The sequence below is a fragment of the Camelus ferus genome, chromosome 34, assembly GCF_009834535.1.
Source record: "Camelus ferus isolate YT-003-E chromosome 34, BCGSAC_Cfer_1.0, whole genome shotgun sequence".
NCBI classification, from domain to species: domain Eukaryota; kingdom Metazoa; phylum Chordata; class Mammalia; order Artiodactyla; family Camelidae; genus Camelus; species Camelus ferus.
In genome coordinates this window covers 4,716,994-4,738,761 of record NC_045729.1, presented here as the reverse complement: position 1 = coordinate 4,738,761, position 21,768 = coordinate 4,716,994, and the positions used below count along the sequence as shown (strand labels likewise).

Here is a 21,768-nt window from a genome sequence, read left to right as displayed (position 1 = left end):
CACCTCCAGTTCTTCTGAAATTGGCTTCAATAACTCTTGCTCCTGTCATGCCATCCTTTTCACTGAGCTTCCCTGTGTGGTGTCACTACTTCCCTTGTAACACCAACAACACCCATGACAACTAAGCTTTATCAAATGCTCACCAGCCGCAATTCTAAGTGCCTTACCTCCAGCACCTCACCGAATTCTCACAATAGTCCGATGAACAGATCAGACACAAAAGCAACTTGTGGTTGCTATGTGTTGGTATCTCTCATGTTGTCCTCCAAGCTGTTCTTTCAACACCCGTTTCAAAGTTATTCACCTGTATCTATCCCAAACCTGTGACATACTTTCCCATGCACCTTTGTCAGATTTAAACCAAACTTAATTTCCACAGTTCCACCCGTTAGCATAGCGCTCCTAGATTTCCCATTTCACTTAAAATGGGATCTTTTCTCTTGTTTTTGCTTTTGCAAAACTTCATGCATTAATAGTTTACCAATATTAATTTCACAGTCAATCCTTTCCGCTCTATTATTATACTGTCTTATGCTGTAACGTTTAAAAATTGTTTTCCAGATTACCCGCATGCTCATCATAGAAACTTTAGATGACACTGAAAGCAAAGAGAGTAAAATAGAGATTCTGCTATTTAAGGTAATCACCATCAATATTTTGGCATACATCCCTCATTTTCCCATTTATTTATATAATTGAGATGCTATGGTATAAAAAAAAGCCTTTGGTCATAATAACTAGGGAGAAATAATTTTTTCAGGGCCTTATTTGTCAATATATGATATAGCTCAAATGCTCTTCTGTAGATGAGCTTTTGGAAAAGTATTTATACTGACTATAGCTTTCTGCCTACTCTACTTACCCTCATTCTCTACTTCCGATGAATAAAGAAAATCTATTTAATGAGAATTCAATGGCTGGAATTGGGACGCTCTAAATAGTTAAGGCATGCATCAAGAGTATTATTTTTGGAACTCTAAAATACTTATCATTTAAAGACAGACAATTTGAGATTTGCAAATGTTACCCACCATATGTAAAAATAGATAAAACCCCTAAATCTCTTCCACATAGCACAGGGAACTATATTCAATACCTTGTAATAACCTTTGAATGAAAAAGAATATGAAAAGGAATATTTGTATGTATATATGTGACCGGGACATTGTGCTGTACACTAGAAATTGACACATTGTAACTGACAGGACTTCAATAAAAAAAGACAGACAGACAAGCACTTGCCTTCATCTCCATCATCCCCAAATGGGTAGAAGAGAGCCACAGCCAAGTTGATGAACACAGCCAGGTTGAAGGAGATGCTGCCCCAGAGGGATATGTGCCTCGAGAACCAGAACAAGGCGGGGTTACCTAGTGGGCAAGAAGTGCGGTGGAGCAGACAGAATGAATTTTGGTTTCAGCCCCAGAGCCCTGCTGAGATAACATTTTGCTAAATGCACTTTTGTAAACTAGTGTAAAAAAGCAAGTTTAAATAAACACTTACTGTGACTGAGTTTAGAACACTTACAATCAACACAATCAAGGAGTTTTCTATATGACTCCTTCTTTATCCTTAAGCCAGTTTACACCTAAACCACTGTAGAAGGGTGAGTTAATTCTGCAATTGCTAAAGGTGGTCAGAAAAGACAATTCTAGAATAATTCTCTTTAAAATATCCATAGAGTAGGTTAGGAGAAAGTTTAGTAGCTGCATGGGGCCCCTCTTAATGGCATGGTACACACTACTGTAATTTAGGAATATTGATAAATTGGTCTTACCCCTGTATCTTACAGTCAAATGCAAACCCCTCATACACATATTATCTTGGGTAACAATTCCTATGACACGGTCACAGTTAACTGAAACTGAAACTTAATAGCATGGCATAGTACCGCTTACCAGGAACTAGTGATTTATAATACTACCTAAGTTTTAAACCTTAACACTTCCTGCAAACTTGTTGGGTTTGCAATAGCAGAAGAAAATGCAAGATACAGTAAGAACTGCCAGTAAGTGAGAGAGGCTTTGCTGAACATATTCAGAAATGGGATTCTGTGTCTGAGTTAGCAGACGTATGTACTGAATACAGTTTACATCAACCCAAAATCAGTTCTTCCCCCCTTTCCTAAAAAGATATGTCATGCATGTAAGTTGGACGTGTGACTTATTCAGGTTTTGTCCATTATCTAACCCTCAGTATCTTAACATCATGTTTTAAATATTGGAGTTCATTGATGGGGAAAGACACTTCAATTTCCAAATTAAAATTTTAAACTTTTCAAATTATGTTCTGTGAATTCCTGTCTCACGTCTGGTGCTTACTTATAAACTGCACTTCCCCTCAGGACATCTTGTTTTCCTTCTCTTGGAATGGAGCATTCCAACACTGGAGCAGGCTATGATTAGCCATGGCATTTAGTTGACTAATGTGTCATAAATTGTAAACATCTGCACCTCCATCATTCCTGAATTAGGAGTCCTCATTTTTTCAAAGGAGAATATTAAGACAAAATTAGAAGATGTTGCTGCATACGTTTGTAATAACAAATCCATCAAATGAATTAGAGTCTGTCTCTAGCCCCATCATAACTTGCTTCCAAATTTTAAAAGTAATGTGAAAATGAATACTTGTATGCATATGCATGACTGGGACATTGTGCTGCACACCAGAAACTGACACATTATAACTAATTATACTTCAGTAAAAAAAAAAATTTTAAAAAGTAAAAGGTACATCGGAAATTATTTCCAGATTTCTTTTTTGATAAAGGACAAAATATTTATCCAAAAAAGCACCAAACCCACAAGCATTAGTACATTAAAATAACTTTTTGTCAAGAATAAAATGTATGTTTTTCAAATGCCCCAAATAAAATTGCTGAGTTTTCAACTGTATTCTGGACACTCCAAATTTTCTCTGAATTCCATAAGGTTCTACATGGTAAAATGCAATGGGAGAGTCATTTCTTTATTTTGTCAAATATTCTGCTAAGAAAGTCTGACAATGCATGCCACAATCTTATACCCAAAGACATTGCCTTAAGCTCAACCAAAGTCATAAACCACAATCATTAAAGTCCCTAGAAAATTAAAATGATGAAGCACTGTTGAATAGAGGTATTGAGAACATATACCTGCCTGCCTGGAAAATTCCTCCCCAAGACAGAAAAGACCTAATCAAGAGTTTTCCCTTACCAATTTTTGTTAAAAACTCACGATCTTCCTTATCTGGGAAAATGAAATTTATTTTAAACTTGAAAATTTTCTTAATTTTAAAGTTCAGGATTTCCAAATAGACTTGAGATGTGAGAAATAAGTCCTGGGACGGGGGAGGGTACAGCTCAGTGGTAAAGTGCATGCCTAGCATGCATGAGGTCCTGGATTCAATCCCCAGTACTTCCATTAAAGATAAAAACTTAAATAAACCTAATTACCTCCCTCCCCAAACAAAGAAAAGAAATAAGTCATGGGAACTATACTGTGCTAACTCTTAGCTAGCTTTATTTGAAGACACGTGTCACACAATTTCTACTTTGATTTGGCGAGATAAAGATACGTTGAAAAAAGGAATGACTTTCGGAGAAAACATTAAACAATCTACTCAATCGTAAGACCAGAGACACAAGAGGACAAGCCTGCTGGCGCCGACGTCTCTCCACCCCATTTACTGACCATTAAGGCCAGTCAGGGCCCATTCATGGACTTCAAACCAGCAGCTGCATAGCAGCTGAAACATACAGCTGCGATCTTGCATGTCATAATATTTATGAAACTATAGGATCAGCACCAAAAGACGATCTAATTAGTCAGAGTTTTCTGTTTTCCTTACGCCACAGGTGTCTTGGCTTCAGTTGTAGACTGAGCTGACGTTCTTAAGCCAGTAAGTGATTTCAGTAACATCAGACAGCAAGAAATTAAGAGCCAGTTTAAAGGAATGCCGTCACGTATCCCTAAGTACCACTGTATCTAACATCACGCTCAAGACAAACCATTTCAGTTCATTGTACTTACTCCTGATTTTCTTCTGCCACTTCATCTCATTGTAGAGGTCTTCTGTTTGCTGGAAAAAGTCATTCACCTTACTTCCCTGTTCATCCCTTTCCGTGGTGCTGAACACGCGGCACTTGGATTCTCGCGTGAGGTATTCACATATGTTGGGGACAGGAAACACTATTTGTTCCATTGTCCTATCATGCCGAACAATCTGCAAACATTAATTCACATTTGGTTTAGGCTTGGGACAGTCTTAGATTATTTTCTGTTTTTTTAGCATGAGTTTATGAATGATATTTTATGAATTCAGTTATGAAAAATTATGCCAACTTGAAGCATCTGAAATAGTCCTCTCCTGTACCACTTAACATTCTTCTCTTTAGAGGAGAGAAAGGCTGACTAATGCATCATAAGTACTATACTTTGTTAGAAATAGCAAAAAGCAGAATCTTTATTCTTTCTGCATTAGCATCAAACTCTTGCCACTCATTTTTATTTTCATGAAGTGCATCAGAGAACTAAGAGGGTCTTAACTGGCCACTTGGTATATTTACAACTTGCTCTTATCCTGTTCTTCCTAAAACGGGCTGTTGGGGAACAAATGACATACTCAACATGAAGTGCCCTGAGTTCCACAGAGAAAAATGCTTTCTGTCATTAAATGCCGTCCTGTTCATGGCAAAACACATTTTTCTAGGCATCATGCCATTAAAGTATATACCCAGATGTGAATATTCATTATTTTGAACTTCTCTTATTTGGTATTTGTCACAGTTTAACCTTAGACTAAAAAAGAAAAACACCCTCCCCCGCCCTGAAAAGGGTAAATGTTTTCACACAGCTTCCCTATGTCAGAAGGGTTTGTGTAGACTAAGTCTCAAGGTTCATATTCATATATTCTACCTAGCCCTCAAGAATGAATCAGGGTTGGTTTAAGCCAAAAGAGTCGTTCTATTTCCCTTTGCTACTGATTGTTATGGTGATAAGTGCACGACCTAGTTCTGGAAAATCAGGTATAAGGAGAAATATCCTGGAGGGTAGGAGGTGCTCCTAGGAAAGATTTTGTTTCATGAAAAGACAGAGAGCCACATAAGACAAGTAAAATAATAACAACAACAACAAAATCAAATACACAACACAAAAGCTCTTTTTTCGCCTATACCCTTTTTCTTCCTGCTTAGAACAGAAGGTGGCAATGACACTTGATGATACTTGAAACTTTGGCAGCCATTTTGTAACCATGAGGTGACATATCACCAGCATAATAAGGGAGACCTAGTAGAAAGATGGAAAAGGCCTGTGTGTTTGAAGACATCACTGAGTCATTGACTCAATTATAGAAATACTGGTACTTCCAGACTTCCCATTATGTGGGATAATCAAATATTTTTATTGTTTAAAATACTATCAGTCTGGTATTCTGTCACTTGTCACTGGAGCTATCTTCAGTGATATGTTATATATGCAAACTACATACTAGAATACTGCCATAGAACAAAGATGAAATGTGTAGTGGTAAATAAAAATTCCTAAACAGGTTAAAAAACCAATTGTACAAAAGAAGAATTGGACCTATTTGGTGTGATAACCAAATACGTGGGAGAAAAAAAAGTTTACTTTATCCAACAGTGTCAAACATATTTTAAAAAAAAAACTCAGGGTGCATATGAGAAATAATACCCTGATTACTATAAGCCAAGCTTTTCAGCCCCTTTATGACTCATTATGTTTGATTCTGGTTGTTACATTTTACAAGGGGCACTGATAGACTGGAGAGATTAACAAAAGAGATGAGAATGTATTAACTGCAAAAAGCCAAATATGGATACTTTTTTCAATGAACTTATTCAACAAATGCTCATTCAGTCCTTAGGTGAGGAGCCCCCAGGTAATTCAAAGTGAAAAAACAACATGAACCCCAATCTATAAAAGCTTGGGTTTTAATAACCACGATAGTTCTTCAAATGTTTAGAGCCAAGCTTTCGTGTTGACAGCAGAACAAATACTCCAAATAGTGGGTAAACATTAAACTGAGCTGAATGCTCTCTTTATCAAAAAATAACGTTCTAATTATCAGAGTTGCTCCACACTGGATGTTTCCTCCTGAAGTGGTGAGATCACTATCACAGGAAGCATTTCAAGCAGGAACAGGATATGTTATGCATTCCTCCCTGGACAGGTGAGTAGACCAGGTAACCCACAAGGTCCTTCCTATTTCCCAGGGTCTCTGAGTCTGTAACATATAAACAAACTATGATTTTCAACCGTATTCATCATCATGGTTATGTTCCAAGCCCAGTGTTCAGTTTTGGAGATAAAAAGATGATCAAAACTGTTCTTTGACTCAAGTAGGAGACCAGTGACACAGAAGAAGCTAACAATACTCCAACGTGACATATTAAACTAACAGAATGATCAAACTGCTGTGGGGACATAGTGGGATGAAAGTAATGAATGCCTGAAGAAAGGAGGGGAGTCCTTTTTGAGGAGGTACTATGAGCTGGTCTTCCAATGAACATGAGGTCTGGTCAACATGAAGAATTCAGACCATCAGCCCAGACCACCCCTTTGAACCCTGGACTGCTATATTAACTTTTGGCATTCCTCAAAGTCACCCCAAATTCAGTTTATCCAAGAATCAACAAATGATATTCTCCTTCATTTTAACTGCCAAAGCCAGGGTCTCCATGCAGAACACCAATTTCTGTCCATTTATTCAAACCAGAAAGAAGCCCAGGGGGCATCCGTTTCCACGGCATTCCCTTTACTTACACGTGCAATCTGACATCAAGCACCAAGCCCTGTATGCACGTGTATGTGTGTATATATTCTCTAAGATATGTGTGTCTGTTTTCTCCAATCTAGTCATCTTCAATTCCACTGTCTCTCCCTTGTCTAGTATATCTTCCTGTCTAACCTACCTGCATTCCTAGCCCCATTCATGCCCTTCTCCAATCCTTTGTCCAAACAGCAGCCAGAGTAATCTTTTGAAAAGAGTCATCCCACTCCTGTGTTCATTCCCTTCCCCTTCATTTAACTCTACCTGAAATCCCACGCCCAAACTTTAGCAGAGAGAAACCTCTACTCAATTTTGAACACATTCTTTATGGTAACCTTCTCTGTGAAACTTACCCTGAAATTCCCCAGGCACAGCTAATGCTTATTTTCTCCTCATTTCCTTGACCTTTGTTTATACAATGACTATAAAAAAATGATCTTCTGTATGTGTATGTAACTGGCAGAGAGTAAATGCTCAGTAAACATTTACCAAATTTATGTATTTACAGCTAAATCCCTCCTCACTGCTGGGAACCAATAAAAGTCCAACTTCAACCACAGCCCCCATCTCTCACACACAAGCGTGAACCCAAGCCCTGTCCTGGCTAACCCGCTACTCCACCGACCCATTCTGCTTACTATACCTGACACGCTCTCCTAACCACTAGCTCTGGACTAAATACTTTAGTACATGATCTCATTTGATCCTAGTAAGAAATCCTGGAGTATGCACTTTCTTTATCCCCTTCCTCAGAACCTTGGCGGTTTGACAATCCATGTGCATCAGTGTCTCCAGCTTCCTGATTCTGCTGGCTTATCCCAGTTCCTGAGCCCCTGATGTAGTGAGCAATGTCTCTGCCGCTGGTCCAGCTCATGGGCTGCACTAGGTCCAGTCTCCCACCAAAGCTACTCATGTTTGTAAATGCAAGCAAGGGATCCGTTTTGTGACACAAGGTAATAGCGCTCGCTATCACAAAGGTTTGGCAACTGTAAACAGTGAGGCACAGTGATTATGTATTTATTATATTACACACATCTTGAGAGTTAATAGCAGTGATACCATTATGCACTTTGCTGAAAACTAAAAAAATACCTGCCAAAGTGAATGCATGTGTGACTGTAAATTATGAGTGACAAGCGTCAACTACTCCCCTCACTTCTGTCTGATTAGCTCCGCCAACTAGTGTCAAAATGATACCGTAGCTAGAAATGACAGCCAGATGGGTCTCACGACACATCATGATTGAGGCCATGTTGACCCACACCTCCTGAAATACCGCCGGCCCTTAAATAAGGTCTCATTTATGCAGGTGGGAGTCAACTGCTGCAGAGTGAAATGCAAACTGTTAAACCACTCCAAACTCATTCCATCAATATGAAAACCTGACTAGTGCCTTCCGTTTTTCCTACCCCTCTGAACACTTTCTTACACAGAGAGCTCTATTTTAATAAGCCTTCCACAGTTTTTAAAAAGAAACTTTTTCTTGAGTGACAGTGTCAATTATAATAATCCTCTCTCTAAAATTCCACTGCTCTGCAATGATTGGCTTCCAGGGCCAAAACAAAACAAAACAAAAATGACCTTATTAATTACAAAAGAGAGTTTACGTATAGTTCTGGTCGGAAAAAAAAAGGACAACTTTGAAAGATGTGATGTTTCACAACACATTTTTTATAGATCACCCCTCACATCGCCTCTTGGTACTTTTACAGTTTATATCACTGGATTCGGCTTCATTGTTCTAGCAAACAGTTATGAAACTGGCCTGAAATAGAAAGTAAACACATCTTTTCACAGCTGGTCCCTTTCAAGAAATAACAGATGGTTACCTCGATCTGTGCGGTATGGTTGGCATAATACTTCAAGGCTTCGTCTCCATCGTCTGGATCGGATCCTGGCTTCAGCATGTGCTGTAACAGCTTGTTGTGGCGGGCCAACTAGAGGGGCAAAGAGAGAAAAAAAGTTTTAGGTTTCTTCCCCCTTGCCTGGGGACAAACTTTGAAATTACTTTGTCCACTTACATACAAAGATTCATAGTTCTGGGGTTAATGACAATTAATTCCATTTCAGGAAAGCATGTCTATTTGAAGGGCATAAACCATGAAATCACTATGGCAATCTTACATTTTTATTGGATGACGTATGTTCTTAGTATGAGAAGACCGTGTCCTGCCCAGAGTAGGTCTTCCTTCAATTACTACGTGTTGATTACATTTATATCTTCAATAAATGTATAATTGTGCCAGAAAGAAGGAAGGCCCACAGTGAAATATAACTGATACTCCTTATAATAAATTTAGACTGATACACATGTAAAGTAACTTGATGAGCAGGGTGATAGTTCAGTGGGTGGCGGTACCAGTACAAATGGCAGCTTCCTACATACACGTACATAGGTATCTATATTTCTAATGGCATCAAATCAAAGCTCTACAATTAGCAATTTGTACTAAAGTCTGATGCTTCTGCATTTTCATATGTCAAAATTGGTGCTTTATGAGTTCAGATCTCAGCTTTATTGTAACTGAAACTGAACAATTAAAACACAAAAATTTCACCACAAATCATCTTAAACTGCTGTTAATAGAAGCAATCTTTCTCTCTCATTTGAATGTCTATGGCATTTGTTGGCTAGTTCTCTCACTGTAGATGAATAATACCTATTGCCTTCAGATGATCTCTTTTATGGTTGTTTTGAACAATCTCTAAAACCTTATAATGCCTTTAAACTTTCAGATTTTCCAGTAAGCCTCAAGTTCCTTGAGGGCTTCCAGTAACAAAGAATCTGCCATACAATTCTTTTATTCCTAGCAACACTCTTACCTCTTACTCTGTGCCAGGCACTATCCTAAATACTTTAGTACATGATCTCATTTGATCCTAGTAAGAAATACTGGAGTATGCACTTTCATTACCCCCATTTTACAGGTAGGAAAACTGAGGCACAAAGCATTTAATGGACTTGTCTGTGATAACATAGCTTTCAGAGCTAATGACAGAACCGGTATTGAACTCAAGCTGTATGGTTCCAGAATCAATATTATCAACATTAAAGAGCAATAAATAAGTCTTTATATTATTTGTGAAGTATTAATACAAACTGTGGGTATAAACAATGAAGACAAATTTTAAACAATAATCCAGAACCTATAAAACCAAATAAACATTATCCTTGTTACTGATAATTTGGTAAGTTAAATATTCATTCCATTGATGTTACTCTTCATTTTTGAAACTATTATTTTACAATGGCTATCAGAGATATTTAGAAATCACTCAAGAAAGCCATTTTCTTCTTCGTTTTGGGTGAATTGTATTCTATTCCATATATATCTATGCTACATCTTCATTATCTATTCAACTATTGATGCGCACTTAGGATGCTTCCATATCTTGGCAATTATAAATAATGTTGCTGTTAGTAGCAGGGTGTATGTATCTTTTTGAATTAATTCTTATTTTGTGGTTGAATTTATTCCTTTGATAACTATGTTAGTTTAAAAAGCTAAAGCTCTAAACATTCTTAGAAACAATGAACAGTATTGTATGCATAAATTTAAAAATATATGTGTTGTAAAAAAAAATTGATCAAGCCATGAAAGACATGGAAGGAACTTAAAAGACATATTACTAAATGAAAGAAGCCAGTCTGAAAAGGCTACGAACTGTACGGTTCCAACCAAATGACATTCTGGAAAAGGCACAGCTACAGAAACAATAAAAAGATCGTGGTTTCCAGGGGTTTGGGGAGGGGGAGGGAGGGAGGGATGAATAGATGGAGCACAAGGGATTTTTAGGGCAATGAAATTATTCTGTATGACACTATAGTGGTGGCTACATGTCATTATGCGTTTGTCTAAACCCACAGAATGTACAACATCAAGAGTGAACCCTCATGTAAACTATAGACTTTGGTTGATAATAATGTGCCCGTGTTGGTTCATCGATTGTACCAAATATGCCAAAAGGATGAGGGATGTTGCGGGTAGGGGAGTATGTATGTGTGGGTGGGGAGGGCTGTGTGCGAACTGTATTTTCTCCTCACTTCTGTTGTGAACCTGAAACTGCTCTAAAAGAATAAAGTCTATTAAAAAAAAAAGAAAGCCATTTCCTGTTTATATTTACATTTTATTTTTGACTTAAATGTGAATTACACAGATTTTTATTACAAATCATAGTCATAAGACTTGTGACTGTAGGTGTTTCTAAAAATCTTAATGAGTTTCAAAGGATAAAATTATTGTAATCATTTAGGCATGATGGCACATGTCTTAAGAAATGGCCAGTTTTTGAAGGTGAAACTGGCATGAATTGTTTACAAATTGGATCCGGGGCATGAGAAAAAGAGAGGCATTAAGGATGACCCTCAAATTATTGACCTGTATAACTGAAACTTTAGAAATGCCATTTATTAAAGAAAAATGCAGGAAGAGCATATTTGGGGGAGAAAACCAGGACTGCGGTTTGGGACACATGAAGACATCCAGAAGGAGACAGCACACAGGCTGCTGGCGGGTTTGTCAGGAGCCTGGGCAGGGGTTGGGGCCCGAGCTGTACATTTACGGGTTGTCAGAACATGGCTGATATCTATCTAAAATCATGAACTTTATGAGATCACCGAAAGTAAGCTCAGACAGAGAAAGGAGAGCTAAGGAACTCTGATGGAGGTTAGAAAGATGAGAGGCAGACTGAGAAGGCTTGACCAGTGAAGAGGAACAAAACCCACAAAATCAGGCGTCCTGGCAGCCAAACGAAGAAAGAACTTTGACGAGGGAGGGAGTGATCGCTGTGTCAAATCAAATGAGGCCTGGGAAGGGGTAACTGGGTTTACCAACCTGGAAGTCGTCATGGGCAACCTTAACAGCAAAAGTTTCAGGCAGTGAAAACCTAGTTGTAGTGAGTTTAAGTAAGAATGGGAGGAGGGCAAGTATAAATAATGAGTGTAGGAAGTTCTCCCAGAGTATTGCTGTAAGGGGAAGCAGAGAAACAGGGTGGTAGCTAGAGAAAGGGGTAGGGTGAAAGGGAAGATTTCCTAAGATGGCAATGATAATATCATGTTTGTTTAAATTTGAGAGAGATGGCACATGAGCTAAAGCAATGTCTTGACCCGGTGAGAATGGAACGATGTAGTGTGTAAGTGGGCCAGGTTGCCTCAGATGGAAACAAATTCACCCACAGTGACAGCAGAGAATGCAGGTACAGGCGGAGGGTGGTGAGCAGTTGTGATGGTGGAAACACAGAGTAGTTCTTTGCTGGTTACTTTTATTTCCTCAGTGAGTAAGAAGCTGACACTGAGGATGAGAGAGGAGGCGTCTGGGAACTGGAGGAAGAAAGGGTATGAAACAGTCTGCTAGGGAAGGTGAGTGGACTTGGAGAATGCACTTGGATTGTCAGGAAGCCCTAAGGGTCTCCCTTCTGCTATGGTCAAAGTGAGACCAACGAGCATCTTTTCATTTTTCGCCAGCAATGTTCAGCGGTCGGGGTCCAGGCATGGAGGAAGCAGAGCTGTAACTGATGAGACTGTGGCTTTGCTGGGAAAGGTGGAAGTTATGAGTCTATGCAGGGAATGTATATGAGACCATGGAATCGAAGCTGAATAAGGAAGGAGATAAAGCCAGGAGGGACAATGAAAAGGTGATCGGATCAATGAATTGTAACTTCTAATGTGGATTAAAGAAATGTGTTGGAGTTGGGTGCTACAAGGAAGTGCTGGTTAAGAAGGGTCCGTCAGAGTGAGATACATGAAATGCAGCTTATTGACAGAGCACACAGAACAGTGATTTGGGACGATCAGGTTTCAGGAGTGTTTCTCATCTAATCTGTGTCTCTCACTCACTGCTTCCCACACCTCCACCGCCGCCCTGGTCTCAGTCACCATCTTCCCTCATCTGGAATTCTGCAACAGCCTTGTAACTGCCACAACCAGCCTTTGATCAGATCATGCCTCTTTTCTTCCCCAAACCCTCTGACAGCTGCCAACTCACTCAGAATCAGAGCCCAGGCCTCACCATGGCCAAGAAGGATGACAGAATCTGGTCCCGCTACCTTTCTGGACTCCGCTCCTAACACCCTCCCCACACTCCCAGCCACACTGGGCTCCTTCAACCCGAGAAGCAGGCTCCCGTCTCAGAGCTGCTGCAGCTGCTGTTCCCTTTGCCTGGATTCTCCTCCTCTAGATCCCTGCCAGGCTTGCTCCTTCACCTCCATCAGGAGTCCTTTCAGATATGGTCTTAACGACAACCACGCTTTTAAAGACCGACTCGCCCACCTCCCCAACACATCTAACCCCATTTCCTGCTTTATTCTTCTCCATAGCGCACACTATGATCTGATATATCACATTAGATAATTGGTCTGTTTATTAGTTCTCTCTCCCTATAAGAAAGTGAGCATATGCTCTTAGAGGACACACGTTTTCAGCTGTTTTGTTCACTGCTGTATCTCCAAGGCTTTGAACAGTGTTTGGCACATAGTAGATGCTCAATACACATTCGTTAAATCAACTGAATGCAAATCTTTAAATCTTGAATAATGTATTGCTCGTTTGTTTTTTGTTGTTGTTGGGGGGAGGTAATTGTTTATTTATTTATTCTTGGAGGAGGTACTGGGGATCGAACCCAGGGCCTCATGCATGCGAAGCATGCTCTCTACTGCTTGAGCCATACCCTCCGCCTAAATCTTGAATAATGAATGGATTCCCAAGGGGAGACATTAATTTGAATAATTTCTTATAAATTTGTTTATCAAAAAGCTTTTACTTCTTTATAGTCACTTTATAGCCAAAATCGCTATAATTATTTTAAGAAACCAATACTGCTATCTTATGTGATATAATTAATAGTAGAAATCTGTACAATTTTCATTTCATCCTGCTTCACAGAAACGTAGTAGGGCTTCTCTCTTTCCTTTAGCCTTAATGAAGTGATCCTCTATTTGTCTTGTTTGATTGCAGACAAAGGGCATTCTAAAAGGCACTTGAAAAAATAAAATGTCTAGGGCTCCCTTAATGTGTTCAGACATTCATCCCATAAAGCAATGTGGGATTATATAAGTAATCTCTACATATCTTGGAAAATTTGAAACATATACTTAAAAATACAAATAAAACAGAAGTAACTGCACCATTTTTTTTTTCTACCTGGATGTCTTTTACATCCTTTGTAACTGATGGACTTTCCTGACTAATGTCTCCTAGCTTGTTTCCCTTGGTCTGTGTCAGACAGTGCCCTGTACACATCTAAATAGCATAATTTCTCATATTGTATCTTAGAAACTATTATTTCTCTCCAGTGGGCTGTGACATCCTTGAGGAAAAGTGCCTGGTCTTATCTCTACATTCTTAGAGCCAAAAGCAGAACTTGGTACATCAAATAGACAAAAATAAATATCTGTTGAATCAATAAAGAAATGGGTTAGTTAATGACATTCATTATATGTTTAAGTGAGCAAAGACTCATAAGTCTCAGTAAATGATCTGATTTTTCCCTCAATAAAAGAGAAAGGCCAAAGAAATCTGATTAGACATCAGATGATGATAGAATCCCCAGTGTTTACAGAAATAAAACATCTTAATATTTTTCTTGTCTCATAGTCATTCGTGTACTTATATCCCCTTCTGCTAGACTGTAAACTATCTGAAGAGGAAGGGACTGGGTACTCAATAAATGCTGAATTGACTCCTTCATGAAGTAAGGATAGCCTTCCCATTATACAGACAAAATACAGAAGAAGTTAAGATATCTCAGTGATTTCTGGAATGTGTGAAAACAGCTGGTATCAATGTAGAGCTCTCTTGGTCCAAATTTACACTTTAATAAAAGCACAGTACAAATTCTTGGAGACTAATTAACATATACCCGATAGTTTTTTTTTTTTTTTTTTTAGATTTAGTTCCTTAATCATGCAACTCTATTAAAACATCATGCAGAATGACCACGCAGCCAAGCAGAGCAGAGGCATCAGTTTTTTCTGAGTGTTGGGCTCTTCATTTTGGCCACACTGTGTCTGCTGTACCTCTCATGTACCTTTTCAAATCACATTAAAAAAAAAAAAACAAAAAAAAAAAACAAAAACAAACTCCAGCATCCAAAGATGCAACAGTATCATTTAATACTATGTGCTTTGGAAACCAAATGTGAAAACACTCGACAAGTTTCTGGACAAGTACAGCACATCTTTCAAGAACCATCACAGTAAGAAATCTAATTTAAATCCTAATTAAAAACTGGAAAACAGCTAATTAAGATAATCAAGGGCACTCATATTATGACATCCAACTTCACTTGGCAGAGACCCTCACCACAGTATCAGCTGATGTCACAGCACAACATAGTCTGGAAAATCAACCAACAATTGATAGCAGTAATAATGAGAGTCTGAATATGGGCAACAGTACTGAATGCTAAAAGGGATAATGTCATAGGTGGGAAATCTCAGGGTCCCAGCAACACTTGTAATCCACAACAATCTTTGTGAGGCCAAATAGTAACAATTGTCTTATATATGGTGTGGACATGGGGTTTACATTTGTCATTCCTATTTATGGGAAGTGGTAACAAAATAACTTTAGAACTCTTATTAGCTCATTACTACAAATAGAAGAACTAGCCCTGAGACAATTTATCATCATGATAGTAAAGTTTTAAAACAAAATGCAGTGCAATTCATGGGCAGATACATGCATCTATATCAGTGAGGAAGGGATCAAAGCACTGGTGGATAGTTAGCCTTATAAAAGAATCAAGACATCCCTTATAGCGAAAGATTGCCAAGAAAAAAAGGCTAGGATTCTTTTACTATATATTGAAAAGAAAAATGAAAATACATACATCATTATTAATAATGACAGATTTGTAATTTATTTATTTGTTTAAAATTTTTTTCTCCTTAAGAGGGGGAGATGATTTTAGGTTAATTTGTTTATTTTTTTAAACAGAGGTATTGGAGACTGAACCTAGGAGATTGTGCATGCTATGCATGCACTCCACCACTGAGCTATAACCCCCCCCATATTTATAACTTAAATAGATATGCAACACTGAATAGAAATTTTAAAAAAATATATATATATACACTCATAAGTACAAACCTTATACATAAACACGTATAACCTATAGTAGGGTCTTTGACTAACATTGTGCAGTTTTTAAAATTCAAGATTGGGGAATAAAGATGAAAGACTTGGGCTTTTCATTTCAGGAGCATCCCTTAGTAAACCATTTCAAATTTATCTTCTTATCACTAGGATTTTAGTGTTCATTTCAGTTGGGTCCAAGTAAGGATGGAGCATAGAGAAAAAAATCAAGCAATTGCACTTGAATGTTGTTCAGCAATAATGACTCCTTGGCACTTGTCATCTGTGAACTTTTTCATGTGAGCTCCACTTCTAGTAATGGGTGAAAACGACACAGCAACCAGCTTTCCAAAGATCACAGAGCGAGCTGGAGCCTGAAGTCAGAATAATTGCCTTATCTGCTTAGGTCTGGCGCACTACTTTTATACCAAATGTTCTTGTTGCTTGAAGCAGAGAGAAATCAGCAGAAGGGGATATAAACTAAGGTTTTATCTTCATTCTATCATGCTTAAAATACACAAATCCTGTATTTTCAAGACATCTATTTTTCTCTGATTTTGTGATCGTGATCCTGTTATGTGCAAAACGCAGCACTACTGTGGGATTGTACAGATAAGTGAGACATTTTCTTTCACGCAACGTACTTTCTAGTTGGAGGAATTAAAACAATTACAGAAAAGGAAAAGAAGGGCATAAATACAGGGAATCACATCTGGCTGGTGTACTAGGAAAGGAATCACGTAAGAAATGCATCTGATACAGGTTTTAAAGACTAGATAAAATGTCCACAGGCAGGAAGAGAGGAATCTGCATGAACAACTTCATGAAGTATGGGTACGTGGAGACAGGAGTGGAATTTGGAGCTGTGCTAAATGCCACGTGAGAAGTTTGAGTAGAGAATAGTGTTGTGGGTTGAACAGTGTCCATCAAAAAAGATACATTCAAGTTCTAACCCCCAGGGCCTGTGAAACTGACCTTATTCAAGATAAGGTCTTTGCAGATGTAATGAAATTAAGATGAGGTCATACTGGGTATGGGTGGCCCCTAATCCAATGATTAGTGCCCTTATAAGAAGAGGGAAATTTAGATACAGACACACACACACACACACACACACACACACACACACACAGAGTGCCATCCAATGACAGAAGAGATGAGGATGATACAAGCCAAGAATACCAAGGATTGCTGGCAACCATCAGACACTAAGACTAGGCAGGGAAAGGTCCCACCCGAGAGCCTTCAGAGAGAGCCTGGCCCTGCCGACACTTTAGGACTTCTAGCCCCCAGAACTGTGAGAGAATAAAAGTCTGCTGTTTGAAGCTACCAAGTTTGTGGAAATTCGTCACAGCAGCCCGAGGAAACTGTCTTAGACTGTTCAGGCTGCTATACAATAATACCACAGATTAGGTGGCTTATAAACAGAAATGTATTTCTTGAATTTCTGGAGGCTGGGAAGTCCAAGATCAAGGGGCTGGCAGATTCAGCTTCCACGGAGAGCTCACTTCCTCACAATTGGATGTCTTCGCATTATAACCTCATTGGAGGAACAAGGGATCTCTCTCAGGCCTCTTTTATAAGAGCACTAATCCCATTCATAAGGGCTCCACCATCACGTTCCAAAGGCCCCATCTCTTAATACCATCCCATTAGGCATTAGGATTCAACATATATAAACTTGGGAGTGGGGGGTGGTGGAACACAAACATTCAATCCACAGCCGAAGCTAACACAAATACAAACCATAAAAGAATTTCTCTCTTAACTGTGGCAAGATAAACTGAGATCCTTACCTATTCTTTTTCCTTCTATTAGAAAAGGAATTGGGGGTTTAGACAGCATATATTTAGGAATGGTGCCATCTGTCCAGAGATACTCTCAGGACTGTGAGGTCCTTTATAAAGAAAACAAACCAAAGAGTAACTCTTCTCCTAGCATGTGGATGCCAGAACTATTACTCTGTTAGAAGGAGGGCCAAAGCCATGTTGAGAAGAAGAAAAGGCTTTCTCACGTGGGACAGTTCAGCTGCATGGTCTCAGCAAGAACATACTCACTGAGGCGGGGGGCGTGTGCGCCAAGGCACTTTAGAGGAGAAGAGCTTCAGGTCGTTCTGGGAGACAGAATCACACCCTCCCCACTTCAGTCCACAGAACCTCTGCTGCAGGAAACCCCCATTAATATCCAGCTCACGTCTGCAGTCAAGTAGCAAAGGGTTCCTTCCCCAAGAGGAAATGGTGGCATTTCCCAAAGGAGGGAGGTGACAACATTAGGGAGTTGGGGAGGTGAGGATGAGAGGAAGCGAGGAAGAGGATTAGAGATGGGCTCTGGGAAGCAGATGAAAGCACTGGCTGGCCACCAAACAGTGTGATGGAATGGGTTAGCTGGGGAAAGTAACACATCTCGGTCTTTATTAAAAAGTTAATTCTTGTCCTCTTTTCTCTTTCTCAGACTTCCTTGCTCCTTAGTCAAACACAGTTGTCCAGATTATCTCAAGCAGAATCTGGATTCAAACCGGAATGAAAGAGAAAACACGGCAATATTTATTTTTCTGGATTTCCAAATAGGCTTGAGAATCCAAGGAAAATCCCCCAAAGAAAGCGTGATCGAGGGGAAAGCTGATGAAGGACAGGAGAGAGACCAGAGGGGGTGTTCATTCTGAGAAACATGGCTTGGCACCGTGGGAAAGAGAAGGCACAATGCCCTGAGCACCTTGCCAGGCAGCTGTGGAGGGTTCGTGGACCACCAGCCCAAAGGACCCCAGACCCAAAAGAAAGCATGTGATCTCAAGATTGTTTCTCTCAACCCTGCCACATACACACAACCACAGGGAAGTAAAGAACTAGTCCCTTCTCTCTCCCTGCAGGACTGCAGGAGGGACCCCGGAAAGCCAGCATCACCCTACATTATAGAATCATCACCCAAGGAGTTTAAAAACCACAGCTTTTATTTATCTAATATCTAAAATAAACTCTTTATGGTGCTTAGATATCAGTTTACTATTTCCATTTTACAATAGTGGCCAAACTAAGATAAAGATATGTGCAAAATGATAAGAAATTTGCCCAAAATGTTAAAGCTCTTAACTTCCAGATGACCTAGACTCCTATTCATTAGGGTTTATCTGAAATTATAGGAAAATCAATAAATACCTTTACTGATTATAATAAATAAATATTTGATAGCTCAACCCTTGAAGCAGGGCAAAGAAAGGGAAAAAAGGCAAGAAACAATGCATTTTTGTGACTGAAAGCAGTTAAGTTTTCTTTGTAGTGAAGTTTTGACATAAAGCATTATGAATTGTTATGATGAAGAATCTAGCTTTCCTACTGGCTGCTAATCCTCATCCTAATAGGAAGGTTCTCAAAGTGTGGTCCCTGGGCCAGAGGCAGCAGCATCACTGAGAACTTGTTAGAAATGCACACTCTTAGGGCCCATTTCACATTTAGACTCAGAAACTCTAGGGGTGGGGTGCAGCAACCTGCTTCAACAAGCCCTCCAGGAGATTTCCATCCTGCCAACTGTTGAGAACCATTGTCCTTAAATCAATTTTATCACCAGGACCAATTTATATTCTTGATAGGAAATCCCCCCTTTTAAAAAAAAAAGATCTAAAACTAAACAAAAGAAGCAATTGTTTTCAAAGGAGTTTCTTCCTTTAAAATCCTGTAAGAAAAATGTAAACATTTAGATACTCTTAATAACAGTAGTTTACTGAATAAAGTTTTCCAAAAAAATGGTCACTGAGATCATACATATAAAAAGTATTCCATTTAGTTAAAGAAACTGGACACATCACTCATAGCTTCCAATTTCTGAGCTCATTTTGCTCTTCTAAAAAGATTTCTCTATGAAAATTCCATTCAAGTAAAAAAGTCTATTAGAAAGTTTATATAAATATAACATACAATAAATATATTAGTTTATAAAACTAGTTCAAACACTTATTTTCATGAAAAGAGTAGATGAACAAAATTACCTTCTAAAACGAGGTTTTTCCCTACCATTATTTGTCAAATTTATTCTTCAGTTCCATTTCTTCAACTAAAACGGGTCATACTTTCTCCTACCTCAAAACTTTAGAAGCTACATATAATAGTATTTTATCAAGAGGTTATCATTTTAAGGGAAAACACCTGTCATTTTACATTTTTTCATGCAAAATTTAATGAAGTATAACGCTGAACTGCTTGGGATACTAATGCAAGAATATATATCAATATTTTCTGAGTGACAAACTATGTGAATATCAGCTGTATGTCTAAGTAGGTCATCTTCTTTGAAATCAGTATTTCATAAAGATATTCTATTTTAACCATTGTTGGCAGTGCCCTCTTCAAAACAAAAGATTTCAGGGTGAGAAGCAAGAAAAGACACTAATTCTAGATGTGTAGTGGGTTATCCCAAGTACAGATAAACATTAATAAGAAAAAGAAGGTGGTAACTCATCTCAGGGAACCCCAGAATGACATACACTTGAAGTTTTTGCTTTTGTTTTGTAGAACTGATAACAGACAAACATTTCTTCAGACTCTATCTCTTTTTGATGTAAATGAGGACAAGTCTTTGAAGTTTCTGGGTCTTAGGATTCCCGTAAAGGAAGTAATGCATGTCTTCAGACCCAGAGAACAGAGGATAGTAATACTTTAGTAGCTTCTTCAAACATCTAGAAATAAACTTGCTGGATATTTACCATCTAGTTCCCTCCCTAGTGATTTTTCAAATGTGTTTGGGGAGCACTAGCAGAAGGATCTTGCGCCATGATAATTAAAATAACAAAATGTGAGCGTGAATTATTGTTTATTTGATGTTAGTGTGTATCCCTCACCTAGAACGTAAGTCCCAGGAGGACAGGAATTTTGTTTTGTTCACTCTTGTGTCTATTGTGTTTGTTCACTGACGCAGCTAGAACGGTGTTCCACACAGAACAGCTCCTTAATAAATGTTCATTGGATGGATGGATGGATGGATGGATGGGTAGATGGCAGGCACAGAGTGTTTTTATTTGTCCAATTTTTAATGGTATATGCGTTCAATTGTCTAAAAGAGATGAATTTTTAGAAAATATTGAACTATGATTTACAAGTGTGAAAGATGTTTTAATTCCTATTCCTGGAATAAAGCAGTCATTTACTTGCCATACAAATAAATCAGGAATCCTAACATATCTTATCTCTTCAAAAGTATTCTGATTCTTTCACTGTTTCTAGTGATTTTTTTTTTTCCCAAGGAAAGCACCAAGAGATGAAGAAGGCCATCTTTTTGAGACCTTTGTCTATATTAAAATAGGTCTTATGGTTGGCTGGGAAAACTTAGAGAAGCCTTGCTCTCAAATTGCTGGAGTGAGTCCACACTGAGGGACTCTCTCTGGTTCTGCCCCAGATCTTTCATGGGAGCATGGACGAATCACGCGACCTTTTTATGTCTAATTTTCCTGGCTGTGAAATAACCATAATACCTACAAGACCACATCAAAGAGAGTTACTGGAGGATCCGTGCTCGTAACACTCCTGACGCTCCTCAACCAGCCAGGCTGCCAGGAGCGCGTATTCCTGGTCTCCTCTCCTCCGCGATACGCCTGTTCTAAGAAGGAGTCAGTTGCTTTGCCTTGCTCGTGGTCTTGACGAAGCCATTTTAAAGTGGGTTAACCAAAGGCTTGGAAGCATAATGACGAGTTCCACAACAGCTCTCCCACTGCCAGGGAGCTCAGGGATCCAATCTGAGGCGCACAAATTCGCCAGATGTAAAATCGGCGGTGGAAATATGGGGAATTGAGAAGAGGCACCACGAGATCATTTTCAGGAACTTCAAGCTCAATTGCTGGAAAGCGCTTCGGCCCCGGGTCTCTGCAGCTTTCTATTTCTGAGTTACATCAGACTGAGCAGTAATGTGCGAGGGCTGCCTCTAGGTTTAACAACAGCCGCTT

The 21,768-nt window shown here is 38.9% G+C and overlaps 1 protein-coding gene across 1 annotated transcript in view; it reads right to left on the bottom strand.

Moving 5' to 3' along the window:
• Positions 1–21,768, bottom strand: part of ITPR2 (inositol 1,4,5-trisphosphate receptor type 2) — a 417,643-nt gene that overhangs the window by 88,413 nt on the left and 307,462 nt on the right. Inside the window, exons 46-48 of the mRNA XM_032472913.1 lie at positions 8,599–8,706; positions 4,009–4,201; positions 1,243–1,368 (exon numbers count right to left, since the gene is read on the bottom strand). Coding sequence (XP_032328804.1) covers positions 1,243–1,368; positions 4,009–4,201; positions 8,599–8,706 — 427 coding nt within the window. The remainder of the gene's footprint in view (positions 1–1,242; positions 1,369–4,008; positions 4,202–8,598; positions 8,707–21,768) is intronic.